The sequence below is a fragment of the Odocoileus virginianus genome, chromosome 5 (assembly GCF_023699985.2).
Source record: "Odocoileus virginianus isolate 20LAN1187 ecotype Illinois chromosome 5, Ovbor_1.2, whole genome shotgun sequence".
NCBI classification, from domain to species: Eukaryota; Metazoa; Chordata; class Mammalia; order Artiodactyla; family Cervidae; genus Odocoileus; species Odocoileus virginianus.
In genome coordinates, this window is record NC_069678.1 from 51765219 (window position 1) to 51788652 (window position 23434).

The 23434-nt window shown below is 37.0% G+C and overlaps 1 protein-coding gene across 12 annotated transcripts in view; it reads left to right on the forward strand.

The window, feature by feature from the left end:
- Positions 1-10135, forward strand: part of SLC44A5 (solute carrier family 44 member 5) — a 436507-nt gene extending 426372 nt beyond the window's left edge. For 11 of the 12 annotated variants that reach the window (XM_070467910.1, XM_070467914.1, XM_020902923.2 and 8 more), the window contains 2 exons: positions 1678-1762; positions 5130-8095. In XM_070467910.1, coding sequence (XP_070324011.1) covers positions 1678-1762; positions 5130-5242 — 198 coding nt within the window. In that variant the 3' untranslated portion in view covers positions 5243-8095. Of the gene's footprint in view, positions 1-1677; positions 1763-5129; positions 8096-8444 lie in introns of those variants that run through there. The other variant, XM_020902934.2, reaches the window with a different exon arrangement.
- Positions 10136-23434: the final 13299 nt, after the last annotated feature.

A 23434-nucleotide genomic window follows, 5' to 3' on the forward strand; every position in this document is an offset into this window, starting at 1 on the left:
GATAGTAAGTTTGGGCTGCTACAATAAAAATACCATAGACTGGGTAGCTTAAACAACAAGGGTTTATTCATCACAGTTTTGAAAACTGAGAAGTCCATATTCAGTCCCTAGTCAGAGCTTCCTTCCTAATTTGCAAAGGCATACCTTTTTGCTGTATCCTAACAGAGTAGAAAGAGATCTTCTCTCATCTTATCTTATAAGGGCACTAACCATTCACAAGGTCTCCATCCTTGTTTCCTCATTGCCTCCCAAAGGCCCCACCCCCAGCTGCCATCACACTGGGGATTAGGTTTCCATGTAGGAATTTTGAGGGGACAATTCATTCCATAGCTGCTGGGTAATATTAACTCTGATTTATGAGAGATGGCAAAATAAAAAAAACAAAAAGGAATAGGAGAAATAATGATAGCTAACATGATTAGTCTTACTTTGTGCCCAGCCTCATTCTGCTGTGGAGCTTGGGTTCCTTTGAAGCAACCCCTGAGACAGAGCATCGCAAGCAGAGGGCTTATTATGAAGTGCTCTCTGGAGATACACCGGAAAGGAAGAGAGGAGGGCAGGGCTGGGCAAAAAAAGAAGCTGATCCGTGCTGCCATTACAGTTGAAGCTTCAGACATAAATATAGGAATTTCTGACACAGGGGCTAGGTCTCTATATACTGCATCAGGCAGCCATTGGCCAAGGGTTGCCCTCTGAATGATGGTGTAACCTTTAGTGCGGCAGTTCCCTGCGAAAGCAAGTCCTGTGGAGCAAGACAGCTGCGTCATCAGCTGCCTGCCTACATTCCCAACAACTGGGGGATAGATGTGGCAACAGGAGAGGGAGGACCTGGAGGGAACCCTGTGGGATCTTTTACAGTATATTATTAATAACTCACTCAATCCGTGTGTCATAAACACCATTGTTGCATTCTCTGCTTACCCAACAACCATCTTCCATAGGAAGCACAGAGAGATAAGTGACTTGAGTGAGTGCCGGAGCTGTGATTAAACCTAGGCAGCGTGTGCTCTTAACGCCTATGCTCTGGACTTCCCTGGTGGTCCAGTAGTTAAGAGTCTACCTGCTGGGCATCCCTGGTGGCTCGGTGGTAAAAAATATCTACCTGGCAATGCGGGAGACACGGGTTCAATCCCTGATCTGGAAAGATTCCACATGCCACGGGGCAGCCAAGCCGGTGAGCCACAACTATGGAAGCTCGTGCACTAAAGCCTGTACCCTGCGAGACGAGAACCTACCCCAGTGAGAAGCCCCACTACAGCTAGAGAGCAGCCCCCACTTGCCATAACTAGAGAAAGCCCGCAGGCAGCAATGAGGACATAGCACAGCCAAAAGTAAATGAATATTTTTAAAAGAATAGGATTATTCCATGAAAATGTGAAACAAAACAAAAAACTGTGCTTTACTGCCTCAGTATGCAGGATCCTAGATCTGGGATGCTTTTGGTAGGCATTAGGGATAGTGAAAAGAAAATTGGCAGATAATCTAGTACATTTTGTTTAAATCTCAGTTCAAATACACTCAAAAACATTATCATTGAATCTTTTACATTTCTATATTGAAATCTTTTCCATCAAAGAGTACTTCAAAGCTTCCTTATCATGATTTCATTTAAAACTGCATTATTGTTCTTTTGGACAAATTTACGACATCTTCATTCTCTTCTCTACCCATTTACAGACAGTGATTGTTGGCTCTTACATAATTGCACATGGATTCTTCAGCGTCTATGCAATGTGTATTGAAACAATTTTCATCTGCTTCTGTAAGTTTTCAGTATATGTGCTTTCCCTCTTCAGTGGATAACCGTAAGATGAAAAGGTTTACACCCATGTCTTTAGCTGGCTGTGGATTTGCTATGACCTGGCTGCAACTGCAAAACAGTGTTTATTTGGAAAGACATCGTCTAGTAGATTCTTTTTAAAACTTAAGAGCTGAGAGATGGTATTTGCAAAGCACAGGAGAGTCAGGCATCATGGCATGAAATTGTTTTTTAATTTCTGAAAATGTTTTCAAATTTATAGTCATGATTGGCTTCTGTTATGTTTCATTAACAACTGAAGACTTGACTGGGCTTTGAGGCTGGGCTTTGGGGACTCTTGAGGAGAGCCATTATAGTTTCTGATAAAGCCAAGCTGGCAACAATTTCAAAGATACATAGAGCCAATTCACACTACGTAACACAATGACAGATAGATAGGATTAATAGAGAGGCGTGTCTTGGAAATGTTTAGATGAACTCTGATGCTTATAGTTAAAATATTTCATTAGGGCTTTCATCACTGACTTCTGCACTGTGCCTCTATGGAGCATGTGCTACTCACATACACAGAACGGGTATGTTTTCTATTAGTACCTCATCTTAAAAGTCCTGGGGAATCTAGTGCCCATCAGGAGCTTGATCTGCTGTCACCTTCAGCCTAGATAAAGTAAGGTCAACAGATGAAAGAACAGAGCTTGTTAGCCCTACAGCTAATACCCTCTGAGAGATTATTTCTCTGGCACATTGCTCTTAAGAGAAGCAGAGAAAACATTCTATTATAGGGCATTACTGAGTGATCCACCTGTATAAAATGAACAGTTTAGTGGGTTTTTTTGTATAACTCACAGCACCGACTGCATGCTGGGGTCAGGAGAGGAGATAATGTATATGTGTGTGTGTATATATGTGTGTATATATACATATATATATATATATATGTATATCTGTGTGTACCACCTGCAATGTGGGAGACCTGTGTTTGATCCCTGAGTTGGGAAGATCCCCTGGAGTAGGGCATGGCATCTGCTCATGGTGCTCATGGCACCCACTCTAGTATTCTTGCCTGGAGAATCCCATGGACAGAGAAGCCTACTGTCCACAGGGTCATAAGGAGTCGGACACAACTGAGTGACTAAGCACACAAACACGTATATATATACACACACACATATACGTATATATATTTCATAGGGAGTTATAGTGAAGGAAAAAATCTTCTAGAAAATGGTTGGATCTCTTTTTCCTTTCCGAACATTTACAAATCGATTTTCAATAACTGGACAAAGAAATCAGGAGAACTTTGTGCACAAGTGAGTGCTTCCTTTGTCTCTAAATGGAACTGGAATGTTTAATCTTTTCCTAGCACCTCAGTGGCTTGTCAGGAAAAGCCATCTACAAAATATCACATGAACAAACTTCAACTCAGGTATGAAATGGAAGAAGGAACACAGGAATAAGGTAGTTTAAGACAAAGAAGAGACAGGCCTTTTAAATGTTCAGAGATCTTTCATCTCAAATGCTGATTATGAGAGCCAAACTGGGAGAGCCCACTGGGATCTTCCCCATTTTTGTAACTGCGAAGTTTTCTCAAAAGGTATCCCAGTAAATGTCTAGAACCTACCAGTTTTCAGTCTTTGGAAGCTTTGGCAAGTCTTGTGGATTTTAATTTTGACAGTGGATTCTAAATTTGAGAATGAAGAAATGTTTTGCACTCATCTATATTACTATATTCCACTCATCTATATTGCCAAGTTCTTAAAAATCAGGTATAATTTCAGCCTTGTTCAAAACATCGTGTGTTGAATGTGAACTTTTTTTTTTTTTATTCTTGTCATTGATAATAAAGAACAAGAGAAACTAAACTGTGTTTCTCTTCCCTCTCCAGCTGTTATGGAAAATATTCTCCTTAAATGATATTCCAAACCAAATTCTGATTGTGTGGAACTGTACCTTTTGTTGTTGTTGTTGTTGTTTCTGCATACCTCTTTATTCCTATTATCTTGACTGCCAGAAAACTGGTATGTTTAAAAATGTGAACCACTTGCAAATACTCTACTCTATAGAAACATAGCATCCTTTCAACATTACGAAGAAATGAGAATTCTGATCCCAAGATAGGCGAAAACAATACTTGTAGATGATTATCATCATTATTATGTGATTGATATTGTAGTTCCTACCCATTCCTCAAAAGTAATAATGATATAAACATATAATATGTGATATAGAAATATGATTAAGGAAAAAAGAACAAAAATGTTCAGCATCCATGATGTTTCCTCCTTAGCTTTTCATTTTGTAGCTGAGGAAAGTCACTGTGAAATCCACTGTAAAAATCTGATAAACCAATAATCCAACCATTCCTAAGAGAGTATGGTGAAAAATAATTTAGATATATTCTAAGTGATTATGCTATTTGGTTTTATACAATATTTCTTATCCTTTATTTCATAATAAAGACTAAAAATAATATAATACTTAAATATACTAGTAAAAACAGAATCAAGTTGCATTTATATATTTGTTGAGATATTATCAGTTGTGAGTTATATGTATCTTCAAGAAATTTAATTCTATGTAAACTTCTCCTTGCTTCTCAGCATCATTCTGATCCTTTCCCCCAACCAACCAGTAGATGTGTGCTCAGTGAATACCCATCATCTCACTATTAGCCTAAGCAAAGCTATATAGCAAAAGAATATGAGCAAAGGAATATAAACTCATGTATTACAAAAGTCAGAAGACATGGCATTAACTTTTGAATGTAATCTGAGGGAAACTGCAAGGATTTAGGACAGGGCAACCTTTTAGTTAGCAGCATGAGATTTGAAGTAGGTGTCTAGAAACTGGGTCCTCACCTCATCCAGATTGTCCCAGAGCTTTCAACTTTAGGAGAATCATTTCACATCCCTGGGTCTCAGTTTCTTCATCTGTAACGTTAGGGTGTGAATTACCATTAGGAGCAACTTTGAACTCTGAAATTCAGTTATTCTCTACATGTATCGTGCCACACTTTTTGTTCAGCTTCATCACAGAGGATAGGGCAGTTTACCTTTATGAACTGAACAGTAGCGGAATTTAAAGATAACACCTTTGAAAGGACATAAAAGATCTTTTAACCTTTAAACTATCAAAATAAACCTCTTTGGGAGTGGGTGGGATTTACAGAGTTTTAGTGCTTCCTGGCAGAAGTTGAAGCTTCTAACTTTGACTAGCATTGGCTATTTAACTGCACTAATTGGTCTTATATTTGACTTTCTAACACTGCTTTCTCTGTTTTATCCCTGTTCAACTCTCCAAATTCTAAAATGCATATAATTATTCTGCTGCTGCTTGCTGCTTTTGCCTGCTTTGGCTGCTGCATATACAGGTGAAGATCTGGAAAGAAATGATGGATCAACAGAAAAACCCTACTTCATAACCCCTACCCTGCACGGAATTCTGAACAAGAAGCAACTAGTTCCCCAGAAGCAGAAAAAGTAGAAAAGCTCCAAACAGTGCCATTCGCTTTTAAGTAGAAGTTTTGTAAATTAGGTCATTTGTATTGGAAAATGATGCTTTTAAGTAATATGAAATTTCAGTACCTATTCCTGAAAAGCAAGAACCTGGTACCATCTGAGGTATCAGGCAGTTGATGACAGTAGCCCCTGTGAACTAGGATACTTTATAGACTGTGGTTCCAACTGAAGAGCCAGGTGTAAATGTCACATGTTTTCTTAAAGTCTATAGCTGAAAGTGTTTCCAAACTTTTATAACCTGGCATGCTGTTTTCCATTGCAGCACTTTGATGAACTTTCTTTTTACAAATGTATATTTGTAAAAGATATTCAGGAAATTTTTGAAAGCACTATAAATGTATAATCAATTAGCCATAAACAGGTTGATTTGTAGTTAACCAGCATATGGTACTAAATTTGTAAATGTGGTGCTATGGTTACATTTATACTGTTCAAGCAAGTGGACAACATCCTAAACTGTGATTAAACTTATATTAATGGTTCCCTGGGAAGTATATTTCAGTAAGTGATTCAAGACCATAATGAATATATAGACAGTAAGGTTATACAGGTTCCACAGAGAGCATTACTAGGTAAAAATCACCGTGGAACCTTCATAGGCCATTTTGTTGTCATGAAATTAAAGTTGAATCTGAATTCTGGAATATCGTTTTTAATCATATGAACATGAGGCCACTGTGAAAATATTCTGAGCAGAACTGAGATGGCCACATAACTCGTACCCTTTGTCTGTAACCCAATAGAGATGAATCTTTATGCCTACCATATAGGCAATGGGTATGGATGTGTTTCAGAAGAGTGATTAAATCTTTTATGAGCATGCCTGTTTTTCTAGATTAAAGAGATCATGTGGGTTTGTTCTATAAAAGGTTTAATTTTAGCTTAACTTTCAGTGAAAAAAGAGAAAAGATAAGTAAGACTTCAGATTTTACCCTAAGGAAACATTAGCCCTCCATAGGTACCTCAGCTGGTACCTTTACAAGGGGCATACTGTGGATTAGGAGAGCTCTTCCTGAAGGGGTCAGGAGGGAAGTTATTCTTCCACCTCTGCTGACCAGACCAACAAACCAGGCTCTGGCAGCCATGCCTTAGTCTTTTGCATGGCAGAGCAAAGCATGAATCAGACACCCACATACCTTGTCTATCCATCTCCTGTGAACAAGAGCATAAGATACGGCGAACAGTGTGAAAATGGACCCCAAGGGGGCACTGGTCAACAGTGTCCTTTTGGCTTTTACACTAAGTTTGTATATAAGGATTATTTATGTCTTGACAAAAAGGAGCATGATCTGGATATAATCCATGTATCCAGGAAGACAGTCAGAAATGTATTATTGTGTTATAACTTAACATGACTAGTAATTTATTTAATGACCCTGAAGTGTGGGGTCACTGACTTCCTACCAGCTTAATAGCAAGAAGCCAATGAATAGGGGAGAGTTTCAAAATATGGGTCCTTATATGGCCCCATCTTATTCTTAGCTTACTTTCTTGAGACGATTGTAATCAAAAGTATCATTTGGCTTCATACCTTGGCAAAAGCCTTCTTCACTCTCATGCTCCTTGAAGTATAATTCAGAGAAGAGTGATAACCTGTATTTCTAGATAGTTATTATTATTTTATTCAATAATATACCTGGATGAGAGGGGATTTTGGGGAGAATGGATACATGTATATGTGTGGCTGAGTCCCTCATCTGTGTGCCTGAAACAATCACAACTTTGGTAATTAGCTATACTCCAATTTAAAATTAAAAAAAAAATTAAAAAGAAATAATACAAGGTTCACAACAAAAATCTAGTCAAATAGTTACCTCTATCTTAAGTGTTGAAAATTATAAGGAATAAGTCCCCTTTTAGAAGTAGTTGAAAAATTAATAATGATGAAACAAAACAATTTTTAATTTTCTGTGTATGTATCAGAATCACTCTGAGAATTTGTTATATATATTGCTACGTGTGTTCCCCACCCCCAGAGTGTAAGTATTTTGGTGTGGGGCAGCTTGTGAATTATTAAAAAGTTCTCTAGTGATTCTGATGCACATAAAAGTTGGGAAATCACTTAAATAAAATATAAATTAATGTGTGGGAAATCAGTTGCTTATTTTCTTCTTATATTCTTGGCTGTTCTAGGAATTAGAAAATTATGAAAGACAAAGGAGATTCATTTGGAGATTGCTAGTAATCATAACTTCTATTTTTAGATTCTTGGTACTAGATGGGACCCAAGTATTAAATGCTTAACATTAAAACTGCTGATTAAACCAGAAGACTCGCCACAGTGAAAGTATTCATTGAACAGTATGGAGATACATTCTAAACTTGACTATAAGAATATAACCCTTGGGTGCAAAATCATAGGAAAAGGAATGTTGTTTGGTTCAATATTTCTTAATAATTTTTTAATAATTAGAAAGCTCTGAGTAGAGAAGTTTTAACCCATATTATGCTTAATCTAGTTAGAAAAATATTTTTCATTGATTACCTCTGTGTAATTGAAATATTTAGAGAAAAAAGGGTGTTGTTTTTGAGAAAAATTTGGAAGCCACTTAGAAATTAAATAATAGTGAAAAAATGGAGAAAACGGAGCAATACGTCTCAAAATTTGCAGTTCAAGGATTTGAAATGTACTGGAAATTTACAAATCTATTTATAAAACGAGACTGCTTAAATTGTTGCTTGAAACACAAAAGCAATTTTGAATTAATACAGTAAGCTAGAAGGCAAATTCAATACATAATACTTTTTAGGAATGTGAAGGTGAATTTAGAAATTCCTCATAGATCTCCTGATTTTCGTATAATTACGTTTACTTTCTTTTTTTTTTTAATTTTTTTTTAATTTTTTTTTAAATTTTTATTAGTTTTTTAAATTTTACGTTTACTTTCTAAAAGAAGGGAAAACTTGTTTCCTCAATCGTGCAGCTGAGAGGCAGGTGCTATTGGCAGAATCAGACCTGGTACACAGAATGAGATAGTATCTTATTGACATAATAACAAGGGCTGGTTGTTTTTCATAGTTATGTTTACAGTAACGTTGGTGCCAGACTATGCTGTTTTTTTAAAATAACATTTTGAACTGCGGTAAAGCAAATACACAGCAGATGGCGATGTCACTTCTCTTACAGCCACGCTTTGATATTTACCCTGTACCGTTCTTCCTCCTAGTGGAAGATTTAGAGAGAAACGATGGTTCTGCTGAAAGACCCTATTACATGAGTCAGTCTCTGATGAAGATTATGAACAAGCGAAATGTAGAAACCAAGAAGCAGTAGAAGTGCAAACTCGGGTCATCCTGCAGCGGCGTCACCTTGCCTCATCTCCTGGGTCTGCGCTGCGCTCCTCTCATAAGTGCTCTGTGGACGGAACCCTGTATTCACGACCTTGTTGGCTTTGATTTGCATGTTTTATACCAAAGCTTATACTGTAATATGTGAAGCCATCAGAAGTTGCAAGGGAATTGTTAATAACACGGAACATTTTTTATACTAAGATCTTCTGTTTGGTAATTCATTTTTTAAAGAGAATGGCTTGGATGTTTTGAAAATACTAGTGAATATGTTAATATTGTTTTAAATATTAGATTGAAAATGATACATTATTTAAACTAATAGCTCCTAATATATTTTTAAAATTACAACTAAAAGACTTCTGCAGGGAAAATTGGTAAGCAAAGTGAAAGAGAAGATTTTAAAGTTTTCCCCACTCCCATTTGACAGTAAATTGGTAAAAGGAGCACTCCACTCCAGATTTTGCTCTAAGTATAGACTGTTTCCTATTAAACAAACTGTCAGTCATCCAGCCTTTACTACTTCATCCTCTCTGACAAAGTGCCTTACTGGCTGTTTAATATCACCCAGCTTTTGTGGGCAAGTTTACAAACATTGTTTAACAAAAAAATCCTGCAATGTTTAGTGATTAAAACAAGTCTTCTTGCATTTGTTTTCCTCTTAGCTTACTGGTTGGAAACCATTTGTCATTTCACTATGTTTGATAGTCTCACTGTATAGACTACATTTTGCAGCAAAAACAATTTCCCTTGCGCCTAGTGGACGCTCATGAATGTGCACTACACACAAGAAAAAACCTGAAAGGACACTTGTTGGGTTTGTTTGTTTGTTTTTACTAAAAATGAATTTAAAATGTAATCTTTTCTATGATAGATCTTTGAAAATGAAATAGGTATAAGACTACATTTATCAGTGTTTTACACAGATCGGAAAGGGAAACTTTAAGAAATCACAAAGGGAAACTTTACCCCCTAGAAAGGGTGCTCACGGATATCGTGTACTGAATAGTTCCATTTTAAATGATTTATTGTCCATGAGTGTACTAAGTATGTTATTTCCATTCTCTAACTTTTGATACGAACTGATCAGTTTACTTATGATACTTACTTTTTATTGTGCTAATATGAACAGGAACATAATTTCTAATTCAGTTTTAAATAATTTTATTAGTACTGCTAACTTGAAAGAAAATGAATTTGGTTTGTTCCTCAGTGTTAGAGAAAGAGTCCATAAAACAGTTACCCTAAGGGAATGTCAATCACACAGTGATAAGTTGTGAAAGCTTTGAGAATCAACTGTGTAAGTTACTAGCAGTTTATCTACTATCATATTTAACTGTGACTTTGGATATTCTTTTATGCCAAAAGCAAACTCACATGAGCACATGACAGTCTGAGCTCTGTAATCGGTGTGCTTCTGCTGTGCAGAAATATTAGGGACCTATTGTCTAAATAGCTTTGATAACTGAAGTGTTTAATACTTACTGAGATACGTTGTTACTCATTGTTTTAAATGTTTTTTTCTTCTAATAAAGATTTAGATAAGAAAAAAACTCTCTGCATTTTCATTTCTTTAAGCTAGGAAAACACACCTACTAGGACAAGATTTCCTCTGTGTCAAATATCTTGATTTCTTTTAAAATCTAGATTTATCTTTAAAATGGTTTTTCTCTTTTTCCTAGCTGTGGATTGATAGCCAAAGCAAATAACTGAAGGTGATAATTTATGCAAAGTAAGTCAGTCAAAGATAAATGGAGAAGAAATGGATTTTTTTTTCCAACCCAAACAATGGCCTAAATTAGTTTTTTAATTTGCCAAAGGTTTTCTCAGTCCCTCTTTTGGTTTTGGCCAGTTTCATAAGAAGCAAATCTCATCATTTTAAAGACAGGGATAAGTTTGCATAGTGTAAAGAATGTGAACACAAATTAACAATAGTTTTCTTAGGTGAGATTAAACATCACTATCACTGGTTTAGCTCAAGCTAAAAATTTTCTTAGGTTCAGATATTCCTTATCAAATGTATGAGTCTATTCTAAAATTGAATTATATATTAAATCTTCAAACTTAATTTTTCTTTAAAATTTAATGGGTTTCTTTTTTTTTCACTTTTTTTTGTTTTTTTTTTTTTCATTTATTTTTATTAGTTGGAGGCTAATTACTTTACAATATTGTAGTGGTTTTTGAAAATAGAAAATAATATTGCAATTCTCAGGGTTATTTTAAAATACCCTGTATTTAATAACATGTTTGTTAATATACTAATAGTTCTTTTATTTTTAAAAAAATGCCATTTGATTTCCAGAAGAAATCCAAATCTTGCTTTATATTTTAATAATAACTTCCACTTTTAGATGATAAAGTACTGATCATATATGTAAATAAATTGTTTGAAATTGGACTGTGATTGATTTGATTTTTCTATGTGCCTAGAAAGTTTAAAAAGACATTGTGACTCCACACAGTAAATTCACACTATTAAAGGTTCTGTGGGATCATCAGGTATAATGCAGTTATTATTTAAACTAATATTGGAAAGCAGACTGCATGCAACAATTCCTTATTTTCTTTTACTGTATAGCTGACCAGCACTCATTCCAATGTATGTTCTTTCACTTTTACAAGTGGTGTCTCAGGAAATTGCTCTTAAACTCTAACCAGGCATAGCAATTATCTTCAGTATTATCTGGTTCTGGACTGAGGAACATGCTTTATAAATCAGTCTTTGTTGGCATGCGATATGGGGACAAAACTGAACTAAAATCATTATTGCAGACCATGGATATGAAATTGTGTCCTGACATTTTTTTCCAGTTTCTTGCAAATATTATTCTTAGATGTTTACAAATGTTTGTGTTTTAAAATATAAGAATACAATTCAATAAATCATTGATGAAATACCTTACCAATATGTAGGAATAAATTACTTCTCCAAAGTTACTTCTCATATGTTTCTAGTCTTAGTGCTAAAATGGATGTTGACGACTTCTCAGAACCTAACTGAGTTGCTTCCGGTCCTTAGTGAATCATAACTCCAAAACAAAGCCAACTCCCATTAAAACAAATAAATTCATTTACTCATGAAAACTGAGTATCACTTTATGCCTTGGACATCAGGATGATGTCACAGTCACGGACCCTCTTAAAATATATCAGGCCAAACCGAACTGTTCTCTTCTCCTCATTTACGACTTTCCAATTGCTTAAAATGAAACAGCCAAAATAGCATATAAACTGGCAATATCTTCTCTAATGGTTTCTGTGCTGGGAAGAATGAGGGCTGTTATGTGACACATTTAAAAGCAATCAATTCACTTTTACTATTTGAAGTCACTATTTTTTTTAACACCTCAGATCTTTTTTTCCAGTCCTTCTTTCTACTGTATGATTCAGAATAAGAAAATGGAAAAAACAATCTTGTGAATGAAGTAAAATGCCCATCTACTGCTGACTTAAAAATATGGACATCTTCATATTCTGGCCCTTTACTATACATGGTACTAAGAGCATCACATTTTAACAAAGATGGGAGAGGCTTATCAAAAAAGATGTTTCCATTCTGCATATAAATTAAAGTGAGTCTGGACTTAACTCATTGTTAGATTAATCTTGAAATCTCCATATTCTTCCACCCAAATGGAAGGGTGAATATGTGTCTGCAGTGAACAGAAAGAAGGAAATGAAGGTAAAATGTTGGGAAAAGCACTGGTGTCCAAAGAGAGAACAGGAAAAGTTGAGGATATATAAAAATATACCTCTAACAGCATCTAAGAGGGCAATGTTATAGAAAGTGGGGTGCCTTCTGAAGGCAATTCATAAATCTATTCAAAAAAGGAAACTAACAGATTTGAAGTCAGTAATTAAAAATATTTTTCAGTTTTCCAGTAGCTGAGCTATTTTAAATCATAAAAATGATGCTGTTAAAGTGTTGCACTCAACATGCCAGCAAATTTGGAAAACCCACCAGTGGCCACAGGACTCAAGAAGGTCAGTTTTCATTCCAATGCCAAAGAATGTTCAAACTACCATACAATTCTGCTCATTTCACATGCTAGCAAGGTAATGCTCAAAATCCTTTAAGCTGTGCTTCAACAGTACATGAACTGAGAACTTCCAGGTGTACAAGCTGGATTTAGAAAAGCCAGAGGAACCAGAGATCAAATTGCCAACATTCTCTGGGTCATAGACAAAACAAGGGAATTCCAGAAAAACATCTGCTTAATTGACTTCGCTAAAGCCACTGACTGTGTGGATCACATCAAACTGGAAAATTCTTAAAGATATGGGAATACCAGACCACCTTACCTGTCTGCTGAGAAACCTGTATGCAAGTCAAGAAGCAGTAGTTACTGGACATGGAACAAGAGACTGGTCTAAATTGGGAAAGGAATACAACAAGTCTATATATTATCACCCTGCTTATTTAACTTATATGCAAAATACATCAAGCAAAATACCAGGCTGGATGAATCACAAGCTGGAATCAAGATTGCTGGGAGAATATCAGCAACCTCAGATATGCAGATGATACCACTCTAATGGTAGAAAATGAAGAGGAACTAAAGAGCCTCTTGATGTGGGTGAAAGAGGAGAGTGAAAAAGCCAGCTTAAAATTTAACATTCAAAAACTAAGATCACGCCATTTGGTCCAATCACTTCATGGCAAATAGATGGGGGGAAAGTGGAAGCAATGACAGATTTTACTTTCTTGTGCTCCACAATCACTGCAGATGGTGACTGTAGCCATGAAATTAAAAGACATTTGCTCCTTGGAAGAAAAGCTATGACAAACCTAGACAGCATATTAAAAAGCAGAGACATCACTTCACCAACAAAGGTCCATATAGTCAAAGTTATGGTTTTTCCAGTAGTCATGTATGGATGTGAGAGTTGGACCATAAAGAAGGCTGAGTGCCAAAGAACTGATGCTTTTAAACTATGGTGCTGGAGGAGACTCTTGAGTGTCCCTTGGACTGCAAGGAGATCCAACCAATCAATCCTAAAGGAAATCAACCCTGAATATTCATTGGGAAGACTGATGCTGGAGCTGAAGCTCCAATACTTTGGCCATCTGATGCAAAGAGTCAGCTCACTGGAAAAGACCCTGATGTTGGGAAAGATCAAGGGCTGGAAGAGAAGGAGATAACAGAGGATGAGATAGTTGGATGGCATCACCAAATCAATGGATATGGATTTGCACAAACTCTGGGAGATAGTAAAGGACAAGGAGGCCTGGCATGATGCATTCCATGGGATCACAAAGAGTTAGACATGGCTTAGCAACTGAACAAGAACAACAAGTAAACAGCATTGAAGCAGACTATGTTAAAATAAAACTATCACATAGATTTATTTAGCCCAAACAAAAAGGAATGATGTTCCAACATGATTTATGATTAAGGGATTAAAAAACATCTGGGGAAGATATAAAAATGGCAGAATATGAGGATAGAGAATTCACCCCCTCCCACTCCATGAACCCATCAGAAATACATCTACATGTGGGAGAAATTCTCACTGAAAACTAATGGGAAACTGGCAGAAAGAATACTGTACAACCAAGCCTGTAAAAAAAGATCTACATGGAATCTTGCAGGAAATGAAGACATCATTCTGGGACCTGTGCCCTTTAGAGAGAACTGAGAAGGGGGAGATTACAGGGCAGAGATCATTCCTAAGGAATAAGTGGTTAAAACCTCATACTGGGCACCCCAACCCTGGGATCAGACACTGGGGAGATGAGTCCCCTTGACTGGGTGGAGACCAGTGGGACTAACAGGAAGGCTGTGACAAGCCAATTCATGAGTAGCATGCAGATCCCTTCCTCCCAAAACAGGGCAGAGAATGCAGATGGAAGCTGCATGGGACACTGGCTGGTTTCTCCCAGTGACTGGTGTGAGCCCCAGCCTGAACTGAGCACCCACTCCGGATCTACTTGCTTCATGACACAGCTCTATCCAAGGGTGAGAGCTGCTTGCGGCTTAGGTGAAATCTCAGCTGTGAGGCAGGGAAGTGACTCAGGCCTGGAACAGCATCTGAGTGGGGTGGGGGCAGCCATTACTGGTGCTGACACAGGCATAGCACCATAGGAAGATCAGAGGTCTTCCAAGTCTCTGCACCTAGGGCTGACACAGCCCGCACCCTGACCCATGCCAAGCACTGCAGCATCCCCACTGGATCTACCGCACAAATCCACCCTAGCACTAGAGTGAGTGCTGCAGTGGCCAAGAGAACTCAATTATGAGGGACAAAGGTAGATCAGACCCAGACAGGCATTCACGTGGGCCGGGGCAGCCATTATGGTGCTTACAGAGGCAGAGAATCAGAAGCAGTCTAGGTTGCTGACTGGCTAGGGCCAACATAGCTTGTGCCCAGATGTACGGTGAGTGCCCAGACCAGTCCCTCCTGTCGCACCACTACTCCCCTCTGGGGCCAAAGTGAAGGTTCTGGAAGTGGGGAGAGCACACACTTAGAAGGAATGGGGTCAACTCAGACCTGAACCTCAGGGCTTCTGTTCTAGCACCTTGGGATTGACCTCCAGCCCCAGCAGGGTGGTGCTGACCGCTGAGCAGAGGATAAGCCCTGACTCCCACCTGGATTTGGCCAGCGTCTCACCATCTCCAGCCCTGAAAGTGAAAGTGAAGTCGCTCAGTTGTGCTCAACTCTTTGAGACCCTATGGACTGTAGCCCGCCAGGCTCCTACTGTCCATGGGATTTTCCAGGCAAGAATACTGGAGTGGGTTGTCATTTTCTTCTCCAGGGGATCATCCCAACCCAGGGATCGAACTCACATTTCCCACATTGCAGGCAGACTCTTTACCCTCTGAGCCACCAAGGAATCCCATCTCCAGCCCTGCCTTCTACCAAAGTGAAAGCTGCCAGCACACACTGGGGAAAAACATAACTCATGCTCATATCAGATCCTGTTCTCCCTCCAAAACAATGGAGCACACCTAAACTGTATTAGGGAAGCTCCCACACAAAGACACTCCTTCAAGACTGCAGTTGGTAACTAACTCTTTCACCTAAGTTCATAGAGACCGAGGAATTTGTTATAACTGAAAGAATAATAGAAAAACCCAGGAAAACAAAGTAATAAAACAGAAATAAACAATTGACCAGATAGAGTTCAAAGCATTACTAAAAAAAAAAAAAAAATGCTAACCAAAATTTGGGAGAAGAATATATGAACACCATGAGAATTTTAACAAGGAACTAGAAAATATAAAAAAAAAGATCTAGTCAGAACTGAAGAATAACTAAAATGAAAAAGACACTAAAAGGAATTAACAGCAGACAAGGTGAGACAAAAGAATGTACCAGTGATCTGGAAGATGGAATAATGGAATTCACCCAATCAGAACAACAACAAAAAAAAAATGAGAATAGTTTAAGGGACTTATCGGACAAAATCAAGTATATTAACATTCACATTATAGGGTCCTGAAAGTGGAAGAGAGAGAAAAATGGGTCAGGATGCCTTTGATGAAATTATGGCAGAAAACAACCTGAACCTGAAAAAGGAGGCCTATCCAGGCACCACAATCACAGAGGGCCTTAAACAAGATGAATCCCAACAAATGCACACCAAGATATATCATAATTGTGTACTTAGTCACTCAGTTGTGTACAACCCTTTGTGACCCCATGGACTGTAGCCTGCCAAGCTCCTCTATCCATGTGATTTTCCAAGCAAGAGTACTGGAGTGGGTGGCCATTTGCTTCTCCAAGGGGAACTTCTTGACCCAGGAATTGAACCCTCATCTCCTGCACTGGCAGGTGGATTCTTCACTGAGCCACCCAGGAAGCCCATACAATGCTATATTACTCGGCCAAAAAAAATGAACTCCTGCCATTTGCAGCAATATGGATGGACATAGAGAATATTATACTTAGTGAAGTAAGTTAGACAAATATTACATGACATTACTTATATGTGGAATCTAAAAAACAATACAAATGAAACTATATATGAACAAAACAGAAGTAGGCTCATAAACACAGTAAACAAACTTATGTTTACCAAAGTTAAGAGGGAGTGGGGAAGGACAAATAAGAAGTATGGGATTAACATAAATATGTAAAATAGATAGGCAACAGTGATTTACTGTATAATGCAGGGAATTATACCCAATATAATAATGTGTGTGTGTGTGTGTGTGTATATATATATATATAATATATATATATATATATAATATATAATATAATATATAATTATATATATAATATATATATATATATATAATATCCTATAATAGAATACAATCTGCAAAAAGACTAAAGTGAAACTGAGTCAGTCATAGCCGGCTCTTTATGACTCTTGGACTGTACAGTCCTTGGAATTCTATAGGCCAGAATACTGGAGTGGGTAGCCTTTCCCTTCTCCAGGGGATCTTCCCAAACCAGGGATCGAACCCAGGTCTTCTGCATTGCAGGCAGGTTCTTTACCAGCTGAGCCAAAAGGGAAGCAAAAAGACTACGTCATCATCATGCTATTCACCTGAAAGAAACACAACATTGTAAATAAACGCAACTTCAGATTTTTAAAATCACATAATCATCTCAATAGATGAAATAAAAGCATTTGGCAAAACTCAACATCCAGTCATGATTAAGAACTCTCATCAAAGCTGGGACAAAAGAGATACATATTAATATAATTAAGGCAAACCCACAGCTAATATCACATTCAGCAGTGAAAGTTGAAAGTTGTTCCTATAGAATCAGGTACAAGACAAGGATGCCCACTCTCATCATTTCTGTTTAACATAGCATTGCAAGTTCTAGACACAGCAATCAGAGGAAAAAAAGAAATAAAATGCATCCAAATTGGGAGGGAAGAACTAATAAATTAATTCAGTGAAGTTGCACTATATAAGATTAACATACAGAAATCTGTTGCTTTTCTATATATAAATATAAAATATTGTGGGCCTTAGGAAGCATTACTACAAACAAAGCTAGTAGAGGTGATGGAAATCCAGCAGAGCTATTTCAAATCCTAATAGATGATGCTGTTAAAGTGCTGCACTCAATATATCAGCAAATTTGGAAAATTCAGCAGTGTCCAGAGGACTGGCAAAAGTCAGTTTTTCATTCTAATTTCGAAGAAGGGCAATGCCAAACAATGTTCAAACTACCAAATTCTCTAAGATAGGCTTCAACAGAAACTGAAGGGAGAACTTCCAGATGTTAAAGCAGGATTTAGAAAAGGCAGAGGAACCAGAGATCAAATTGCCACCATCTGTTGAATCATAGAAAAAGCAAGAGAATTCCAGAAGAACATCTACTACTGCTTAATTGACTACTCTAAAGCTTTTGACTGTGTGGATCACAACAAACTGTGGAAAATTCTTAAAGAGATGGGAATACCAGACCAACTTACCTGCTTCTTGAGAAATCTGTATGTGGGTCAAGAAGCAACAGTTAGAGCCAGACCAGGAAAAATAGACTGTTTCCAAATTGGGAAAAAAGTACATTAAAGCTGTATACTGTCACCCTGCTTATTTAACTTAAATGCAGAGTACATCATGTCATGAGGTTGAATCAAAATTGCTGGGAAAAATATCAATATCATCTGATAAGCAGATGATACCACTCTTATGGAAAAAAGCAAAGAGGAACTAAAGAGCTCCTTGATGAGGGTGAAAGAGGAGAGTGAAAAAGCTGGCTTAAAACTCAACATTCAAAAAACTAAGATCATGGCATCCAGTCCCACCACTTCAGGGCAAACAGAATGGAAATAATGGAAACACTAACAGACTTTATTTTCTTGGGCTCCAAAATCACTGCAGATGGTAACTTCAGCCATGAAATTAAAAGAAGCTTGCTCCTTGGAAGAAAAACTGTGATGAACCTAGACAACTTATTAAAAATCAGAGACATTGCTTTGCCAACAAAGGTCCATAGTCAAAGCTATGGTTTTTCCAGGAGCCATGTACAGATGTGAGAGTTGGACTATAAAGAAAGCTGAGCACCAAATAATTGATGCTTTTGAACTGTGGTGTTGGAGAAGACTCTTGAGAGTCCCCTGGACTGCAAGGAGATCCATCCAGTCCATCCTAAAGGAAATCAGTCCTGAATATTCATTAGAAGGACTGATGCTGAGGCTGAAGCTCCAATACTTTGGCCACCTGATGCGAAGAACTGACTTATTACAAAAGACCCTGATTCTGGGTAAGACTGAAGGTGAGAGGAGAAGGGGACGACAGAGGATGAGATGGTTGGATGAAATCACTGACTCAATGGTCATGAGTCTGGGAACTGGTGATGGACAGGGAAGCCTGGTGTGCTGCAGTCCATGGGGTCACAAAGAGTAGGACATGACTGAGTGACTGAATCGAATTGAACCAGACAATTGCACTTATTTCACATGTTAATAAGGTTATGCTCAAAATCCTTCAAGCTAGGTTTCAGCAGTATGTGAAAAGAGAACTTCCAGGTGCATAAGTTGGGTTTAGAAAATGCAGAGGAACCAGAGATCAAGTTGTTAACATTCATTGGATCATGGAGAAAGCAAGGGGGTTCCACTAAAATACCAACTTCATTGTCTACACTGAAGGCTTTGACTGTGTGGGTCACAACTAACTTTGGAAAATTATTAAAGAGATGGGAATACCAAACCACCTTACCTATCTCCTGAGAAACTTACATGTAAGTCAAGAAGCAGCAGTTAGAACTGGACATGGAACAACTGACTGGTTCAAAACTGGGAAAGGAATATGACAAGGCTATATATTGCACCCTGCTTATTTAACTTATATGCAGAGTACATCATGTGAAATGCCAGGCTGGATGAATCACAAGCTAGGATTGAGATTGCCAGGAGACATATAAATTACTTTAGATATGTAGATGATACCACTCTAATGGCAGAAAATGAAGAGAAACTAAAGAGCCTCTTGGTGAGGGTGAAAGAGGAGAGTGAAAAAGCTTGCTTAAAACTCAGCATTCAAAAACTAAGATCATGGCATCCAGTCCCATCACTTCATGGCAAACAAATAGGGAAAAAATGGAAATAGAGACAGATTTTATTTTATTGGACTCCATAATCACTGTGGATGGTGACTATAGCCATGAAATGAAAAGAAGCTTGCTCCTTGGAATAAAAGCTATGAGAAGCCTAGAAAGCATATTAAAAAGCAGAGATGTTACTTTGTTGACAAAGGTCTATATAGTCAAAGCTATGGTTTTCCAGTAGTCATGTATGGATATGAGAGCTGGACCATAAAGAAGTCTGAGCACCAAAGCACTGATGCTTTTTAACTGTGGTGTTGGAGAAGACTCTTGAGAGTCCCTTGGACTGCAAGGAGATCAAAACAGTCCATCCTAAAGGAAATCAGTTCTGAACACTCATTGGAAGGACAGATGCTGAAGCTGGAGCTCCAATACTTTGGCCACCTGATGCAAAAAGCTGACTTACTGGAGAAGACCCTGTTGCTGGGAAACACTGAAGGAAAGTGTTGAAGAGGAGAGCATAGGATGAGATGTTTAGATAGCATCACTGACTCAATGGATACGAGTTTGAGCAAATTCTGGAAGATAGTGAAGGACAGGGAAGCTTGGTGTGGTAGTCCATGGGGTATTCCATGGGGTCACAAAGAGTCAGACACAACTCAGCGACTGAACAACAATAAAATATCAGGAAGAGAAAGCAGAAAATTCCATTTAAAACTGCATCAAAAAGAATAAAATACATTGGAATAAATTTAACCAAGAAGGTAAAAAATTTCTACAGTGAAAAGTATAAAACACTGATGAAGGAACTTGAAAATGATACAAAAAAAAAATAAGACACACATTAATCAAACTAACAAAGACTAAACACAAATAAAGAATATTAAAAGCAGCAAGGGAGAAGCAACAAGTAACATACAAGGGAAGCCCCATACATTTAACAGCTGATCTTTCAGCAGAAACTCTGCAGGCCAGAAGGGAAAGGCAGGATATATTTAAAGCACTGAAAGGGAAAAATCTACAACCAAGATTACTATATCCAGCAAGGATCTCATTCAAAATTGATGGAAAAATCAAAAGCGTTTCAGACAAGCAAAAGTTAAGAGAATTCAGTACCACCAAGCTAGCTTTACAACAAATGTTAAAGGGATTTATCTAGTTAAGAAATACAAAAGAAAAAAAAAGATCTACAAAATCAACCCCAAACAATCATGAAAATGGCAATAGGAACATATATATCAATAATTACTAAATAATAAATTAAATAAATATTAAATTAATGAATTAAATAAATAATTAATGAATTAAATGCTCCAACCAAAAGGCACAGACTGGCTGAATGGACACAAAACAAGACCCATATACATGTTGTCTAAAGAAATCTACTTCAGACATAAAAACACATAAAGACTGAAAGTGAGAGGATGGAGAAATATATTCTATGCAAATGGGAAGCAAAAGAAAGCTGGAGTAGCAATTCTCATATCAGACAAAACAGACCTTAAAATAAAGAAGATTACAAGAGATAAGGAAGGACACTACATAATGATCAAGGGATCAATCCAAGAAGAAGACATACAATTGTAAACATCTATACACCCAACATAGGAGCACCTCAATACATAAGACAAACACTAACAGACATAAAAGAAGAAACTGAAATAACACAATAATAGTAGGAAACTTTAACACCTCACTCACACCAATGGACAGATCATCAAAAAAGAAAATTAATAAGGAAACACAAGTCTTACATTAGATGAGATGGATCTCATTGATATCTTCAGGACATTCCATCCAAATGCAGAAGAATACACCTTCTTCTCAAGTGCACATGGAACATTCTCCAGGATAAACCACATCTTGGGTCACAAATCAAACCTCAGTAAATTTAAGAAAGCTGAAATTGTATCAAGCATCTTCTCCGACCACAATGCTATGAGACTAAATATCAATTACAAAAAAAAAAAGTGTAAGAAACACAAACACATGCAGATTAAACAACACATTTCTAAATAACCAACAAGTTACTGAAGAAATTAAAAGAGAAATCAAAAAGTTTCTAGAAACAAATGACAATGAAAACACGACAACTCAAAACCTATGGGACACAGCAAAAGCAGTTCTAAGAGGGAAGTTTATAGCAATACAATCCTACCTCAAGAAATAAGAAAAAGATTGAATAGACAACCTAACTTTACACCTAAAACAACTGGAAAAAGAACAACAACAAAAAAAACCCATAATTAATAGAAGGAGAGAAATCATAAAGATCTAAGCAGAAATAAATGAAAAATAAATGAAAGAAACAATAGTAAAGATTAATAAAACTAAATGCTGATGCTTTGAGAAGATAAACAAAATTGATAAACCTTTAGCCAGACTCATCAAGAAAAAAAGAGAAGAATCAAATCAACAAAATTAGAAATGAAAAAGGAGAGGTTACAACAGACAAAGCAGAAATACAAAGGATTATAAGAGACTATTATAAACAACTATATGGCAATAAAATGGATAACCTGGATGAAATGGATAGATTTTTAGAAAAGTTCAATCTTCCAAGACTGAACCAGGAAGAAATAGAAATTATGAACAACCCAATTACAAGCACTGAAATTGAAGTTGTGATCAAAAATCTCCTGAAAAACAAAAACCCAGGACCATATGGCTTCACAGGAGAATTCTATCAATCATTCAGAGAAGAGCTAATGCCTATCCTTCTAAAACTCTTTCAAAAAATTGCAGAGAAAGGAACACTTCCAAACTCATTCTATGAGTCCACCATCACCCTGATACCAAAACCAGACAAAGACAACACAAAAAAAGAAAACTACAGGTGAATATCATTGATAAACATAGATGAAAAAATCCTCAACCAAATTTTAGCGAACAGAATTCAACAACACATCAAAAAGCTCATACACCATGATCAAGTTGGGTTTATTCCAGGAATGCAAGGATTCTTCAACATAAGCAAAGCAATCAATGTGATACACCATATCAACAAATTGAAATATAAAAACCATATGATCATCTCAATAAATGCATAAAAAACCTTTGACAAAATTCAGCACCCATTTATGATTAAAACTCTTCAAACAATGGGCATAGAAGGAACCTACCTCAACACAGTAAAGGCCATATATGATAAGCCTACAGCAAACATTATTCTCAATGGTGAAAAACCGAAAGCATTCCCGCTAAGATCAGGAACAAGACAAGGGTGTCCACTTTCACCACTATTATTCAACATAGTTCTGAAGTCCTAGCTAAGCAATCAGAGAAGAAAAAGAAATAAAAGGAATCCAGATTGGAAAAGAAGTAAAGCTCTCACTGTTTGCAGATGACATGATAACTGTACACAGAAAACCCTAAAGATAGTATCACAAAATTACTAGAGCTAATCAGTGAATTACGAAAAGTGGTAGGATACAAAATCAATACACAGAAATCACTTGCAATTCTATATACTAACAATGAAAAATCAAAAAGAGAAATTAAGGAATCATTTCCATTCACTGTTGCAACAAAAAGAATTAAACATCTAGAAATAAACTTACCTAAGAAGACAAAAGAACTGTATGCAGAAAATGATAAGACATTAATGAAAGAAATCAAAGACACCATAAACAGATGGAGAAACATTCCATGTTCCTGGGTAGGAAGAATCAGTATTACAAAAATGACTATACTACCAAACGCAACCTACAGATTCAATGTGATCCCTATAAAATTACCAACGACATTTTTCACAGAACCAGAACAAAAAATTTCACAATTCATATGGAAACACAAAAGAGCCCAAATAGCCAAAGCAGTCTTGAGAAAGAAGCTGGAATGGAGTTGGAGGAATCAACTTTCCTGACTTCAGATTATACTACAAGGCTACAGTCATCAAGACAGTGTGGTACTG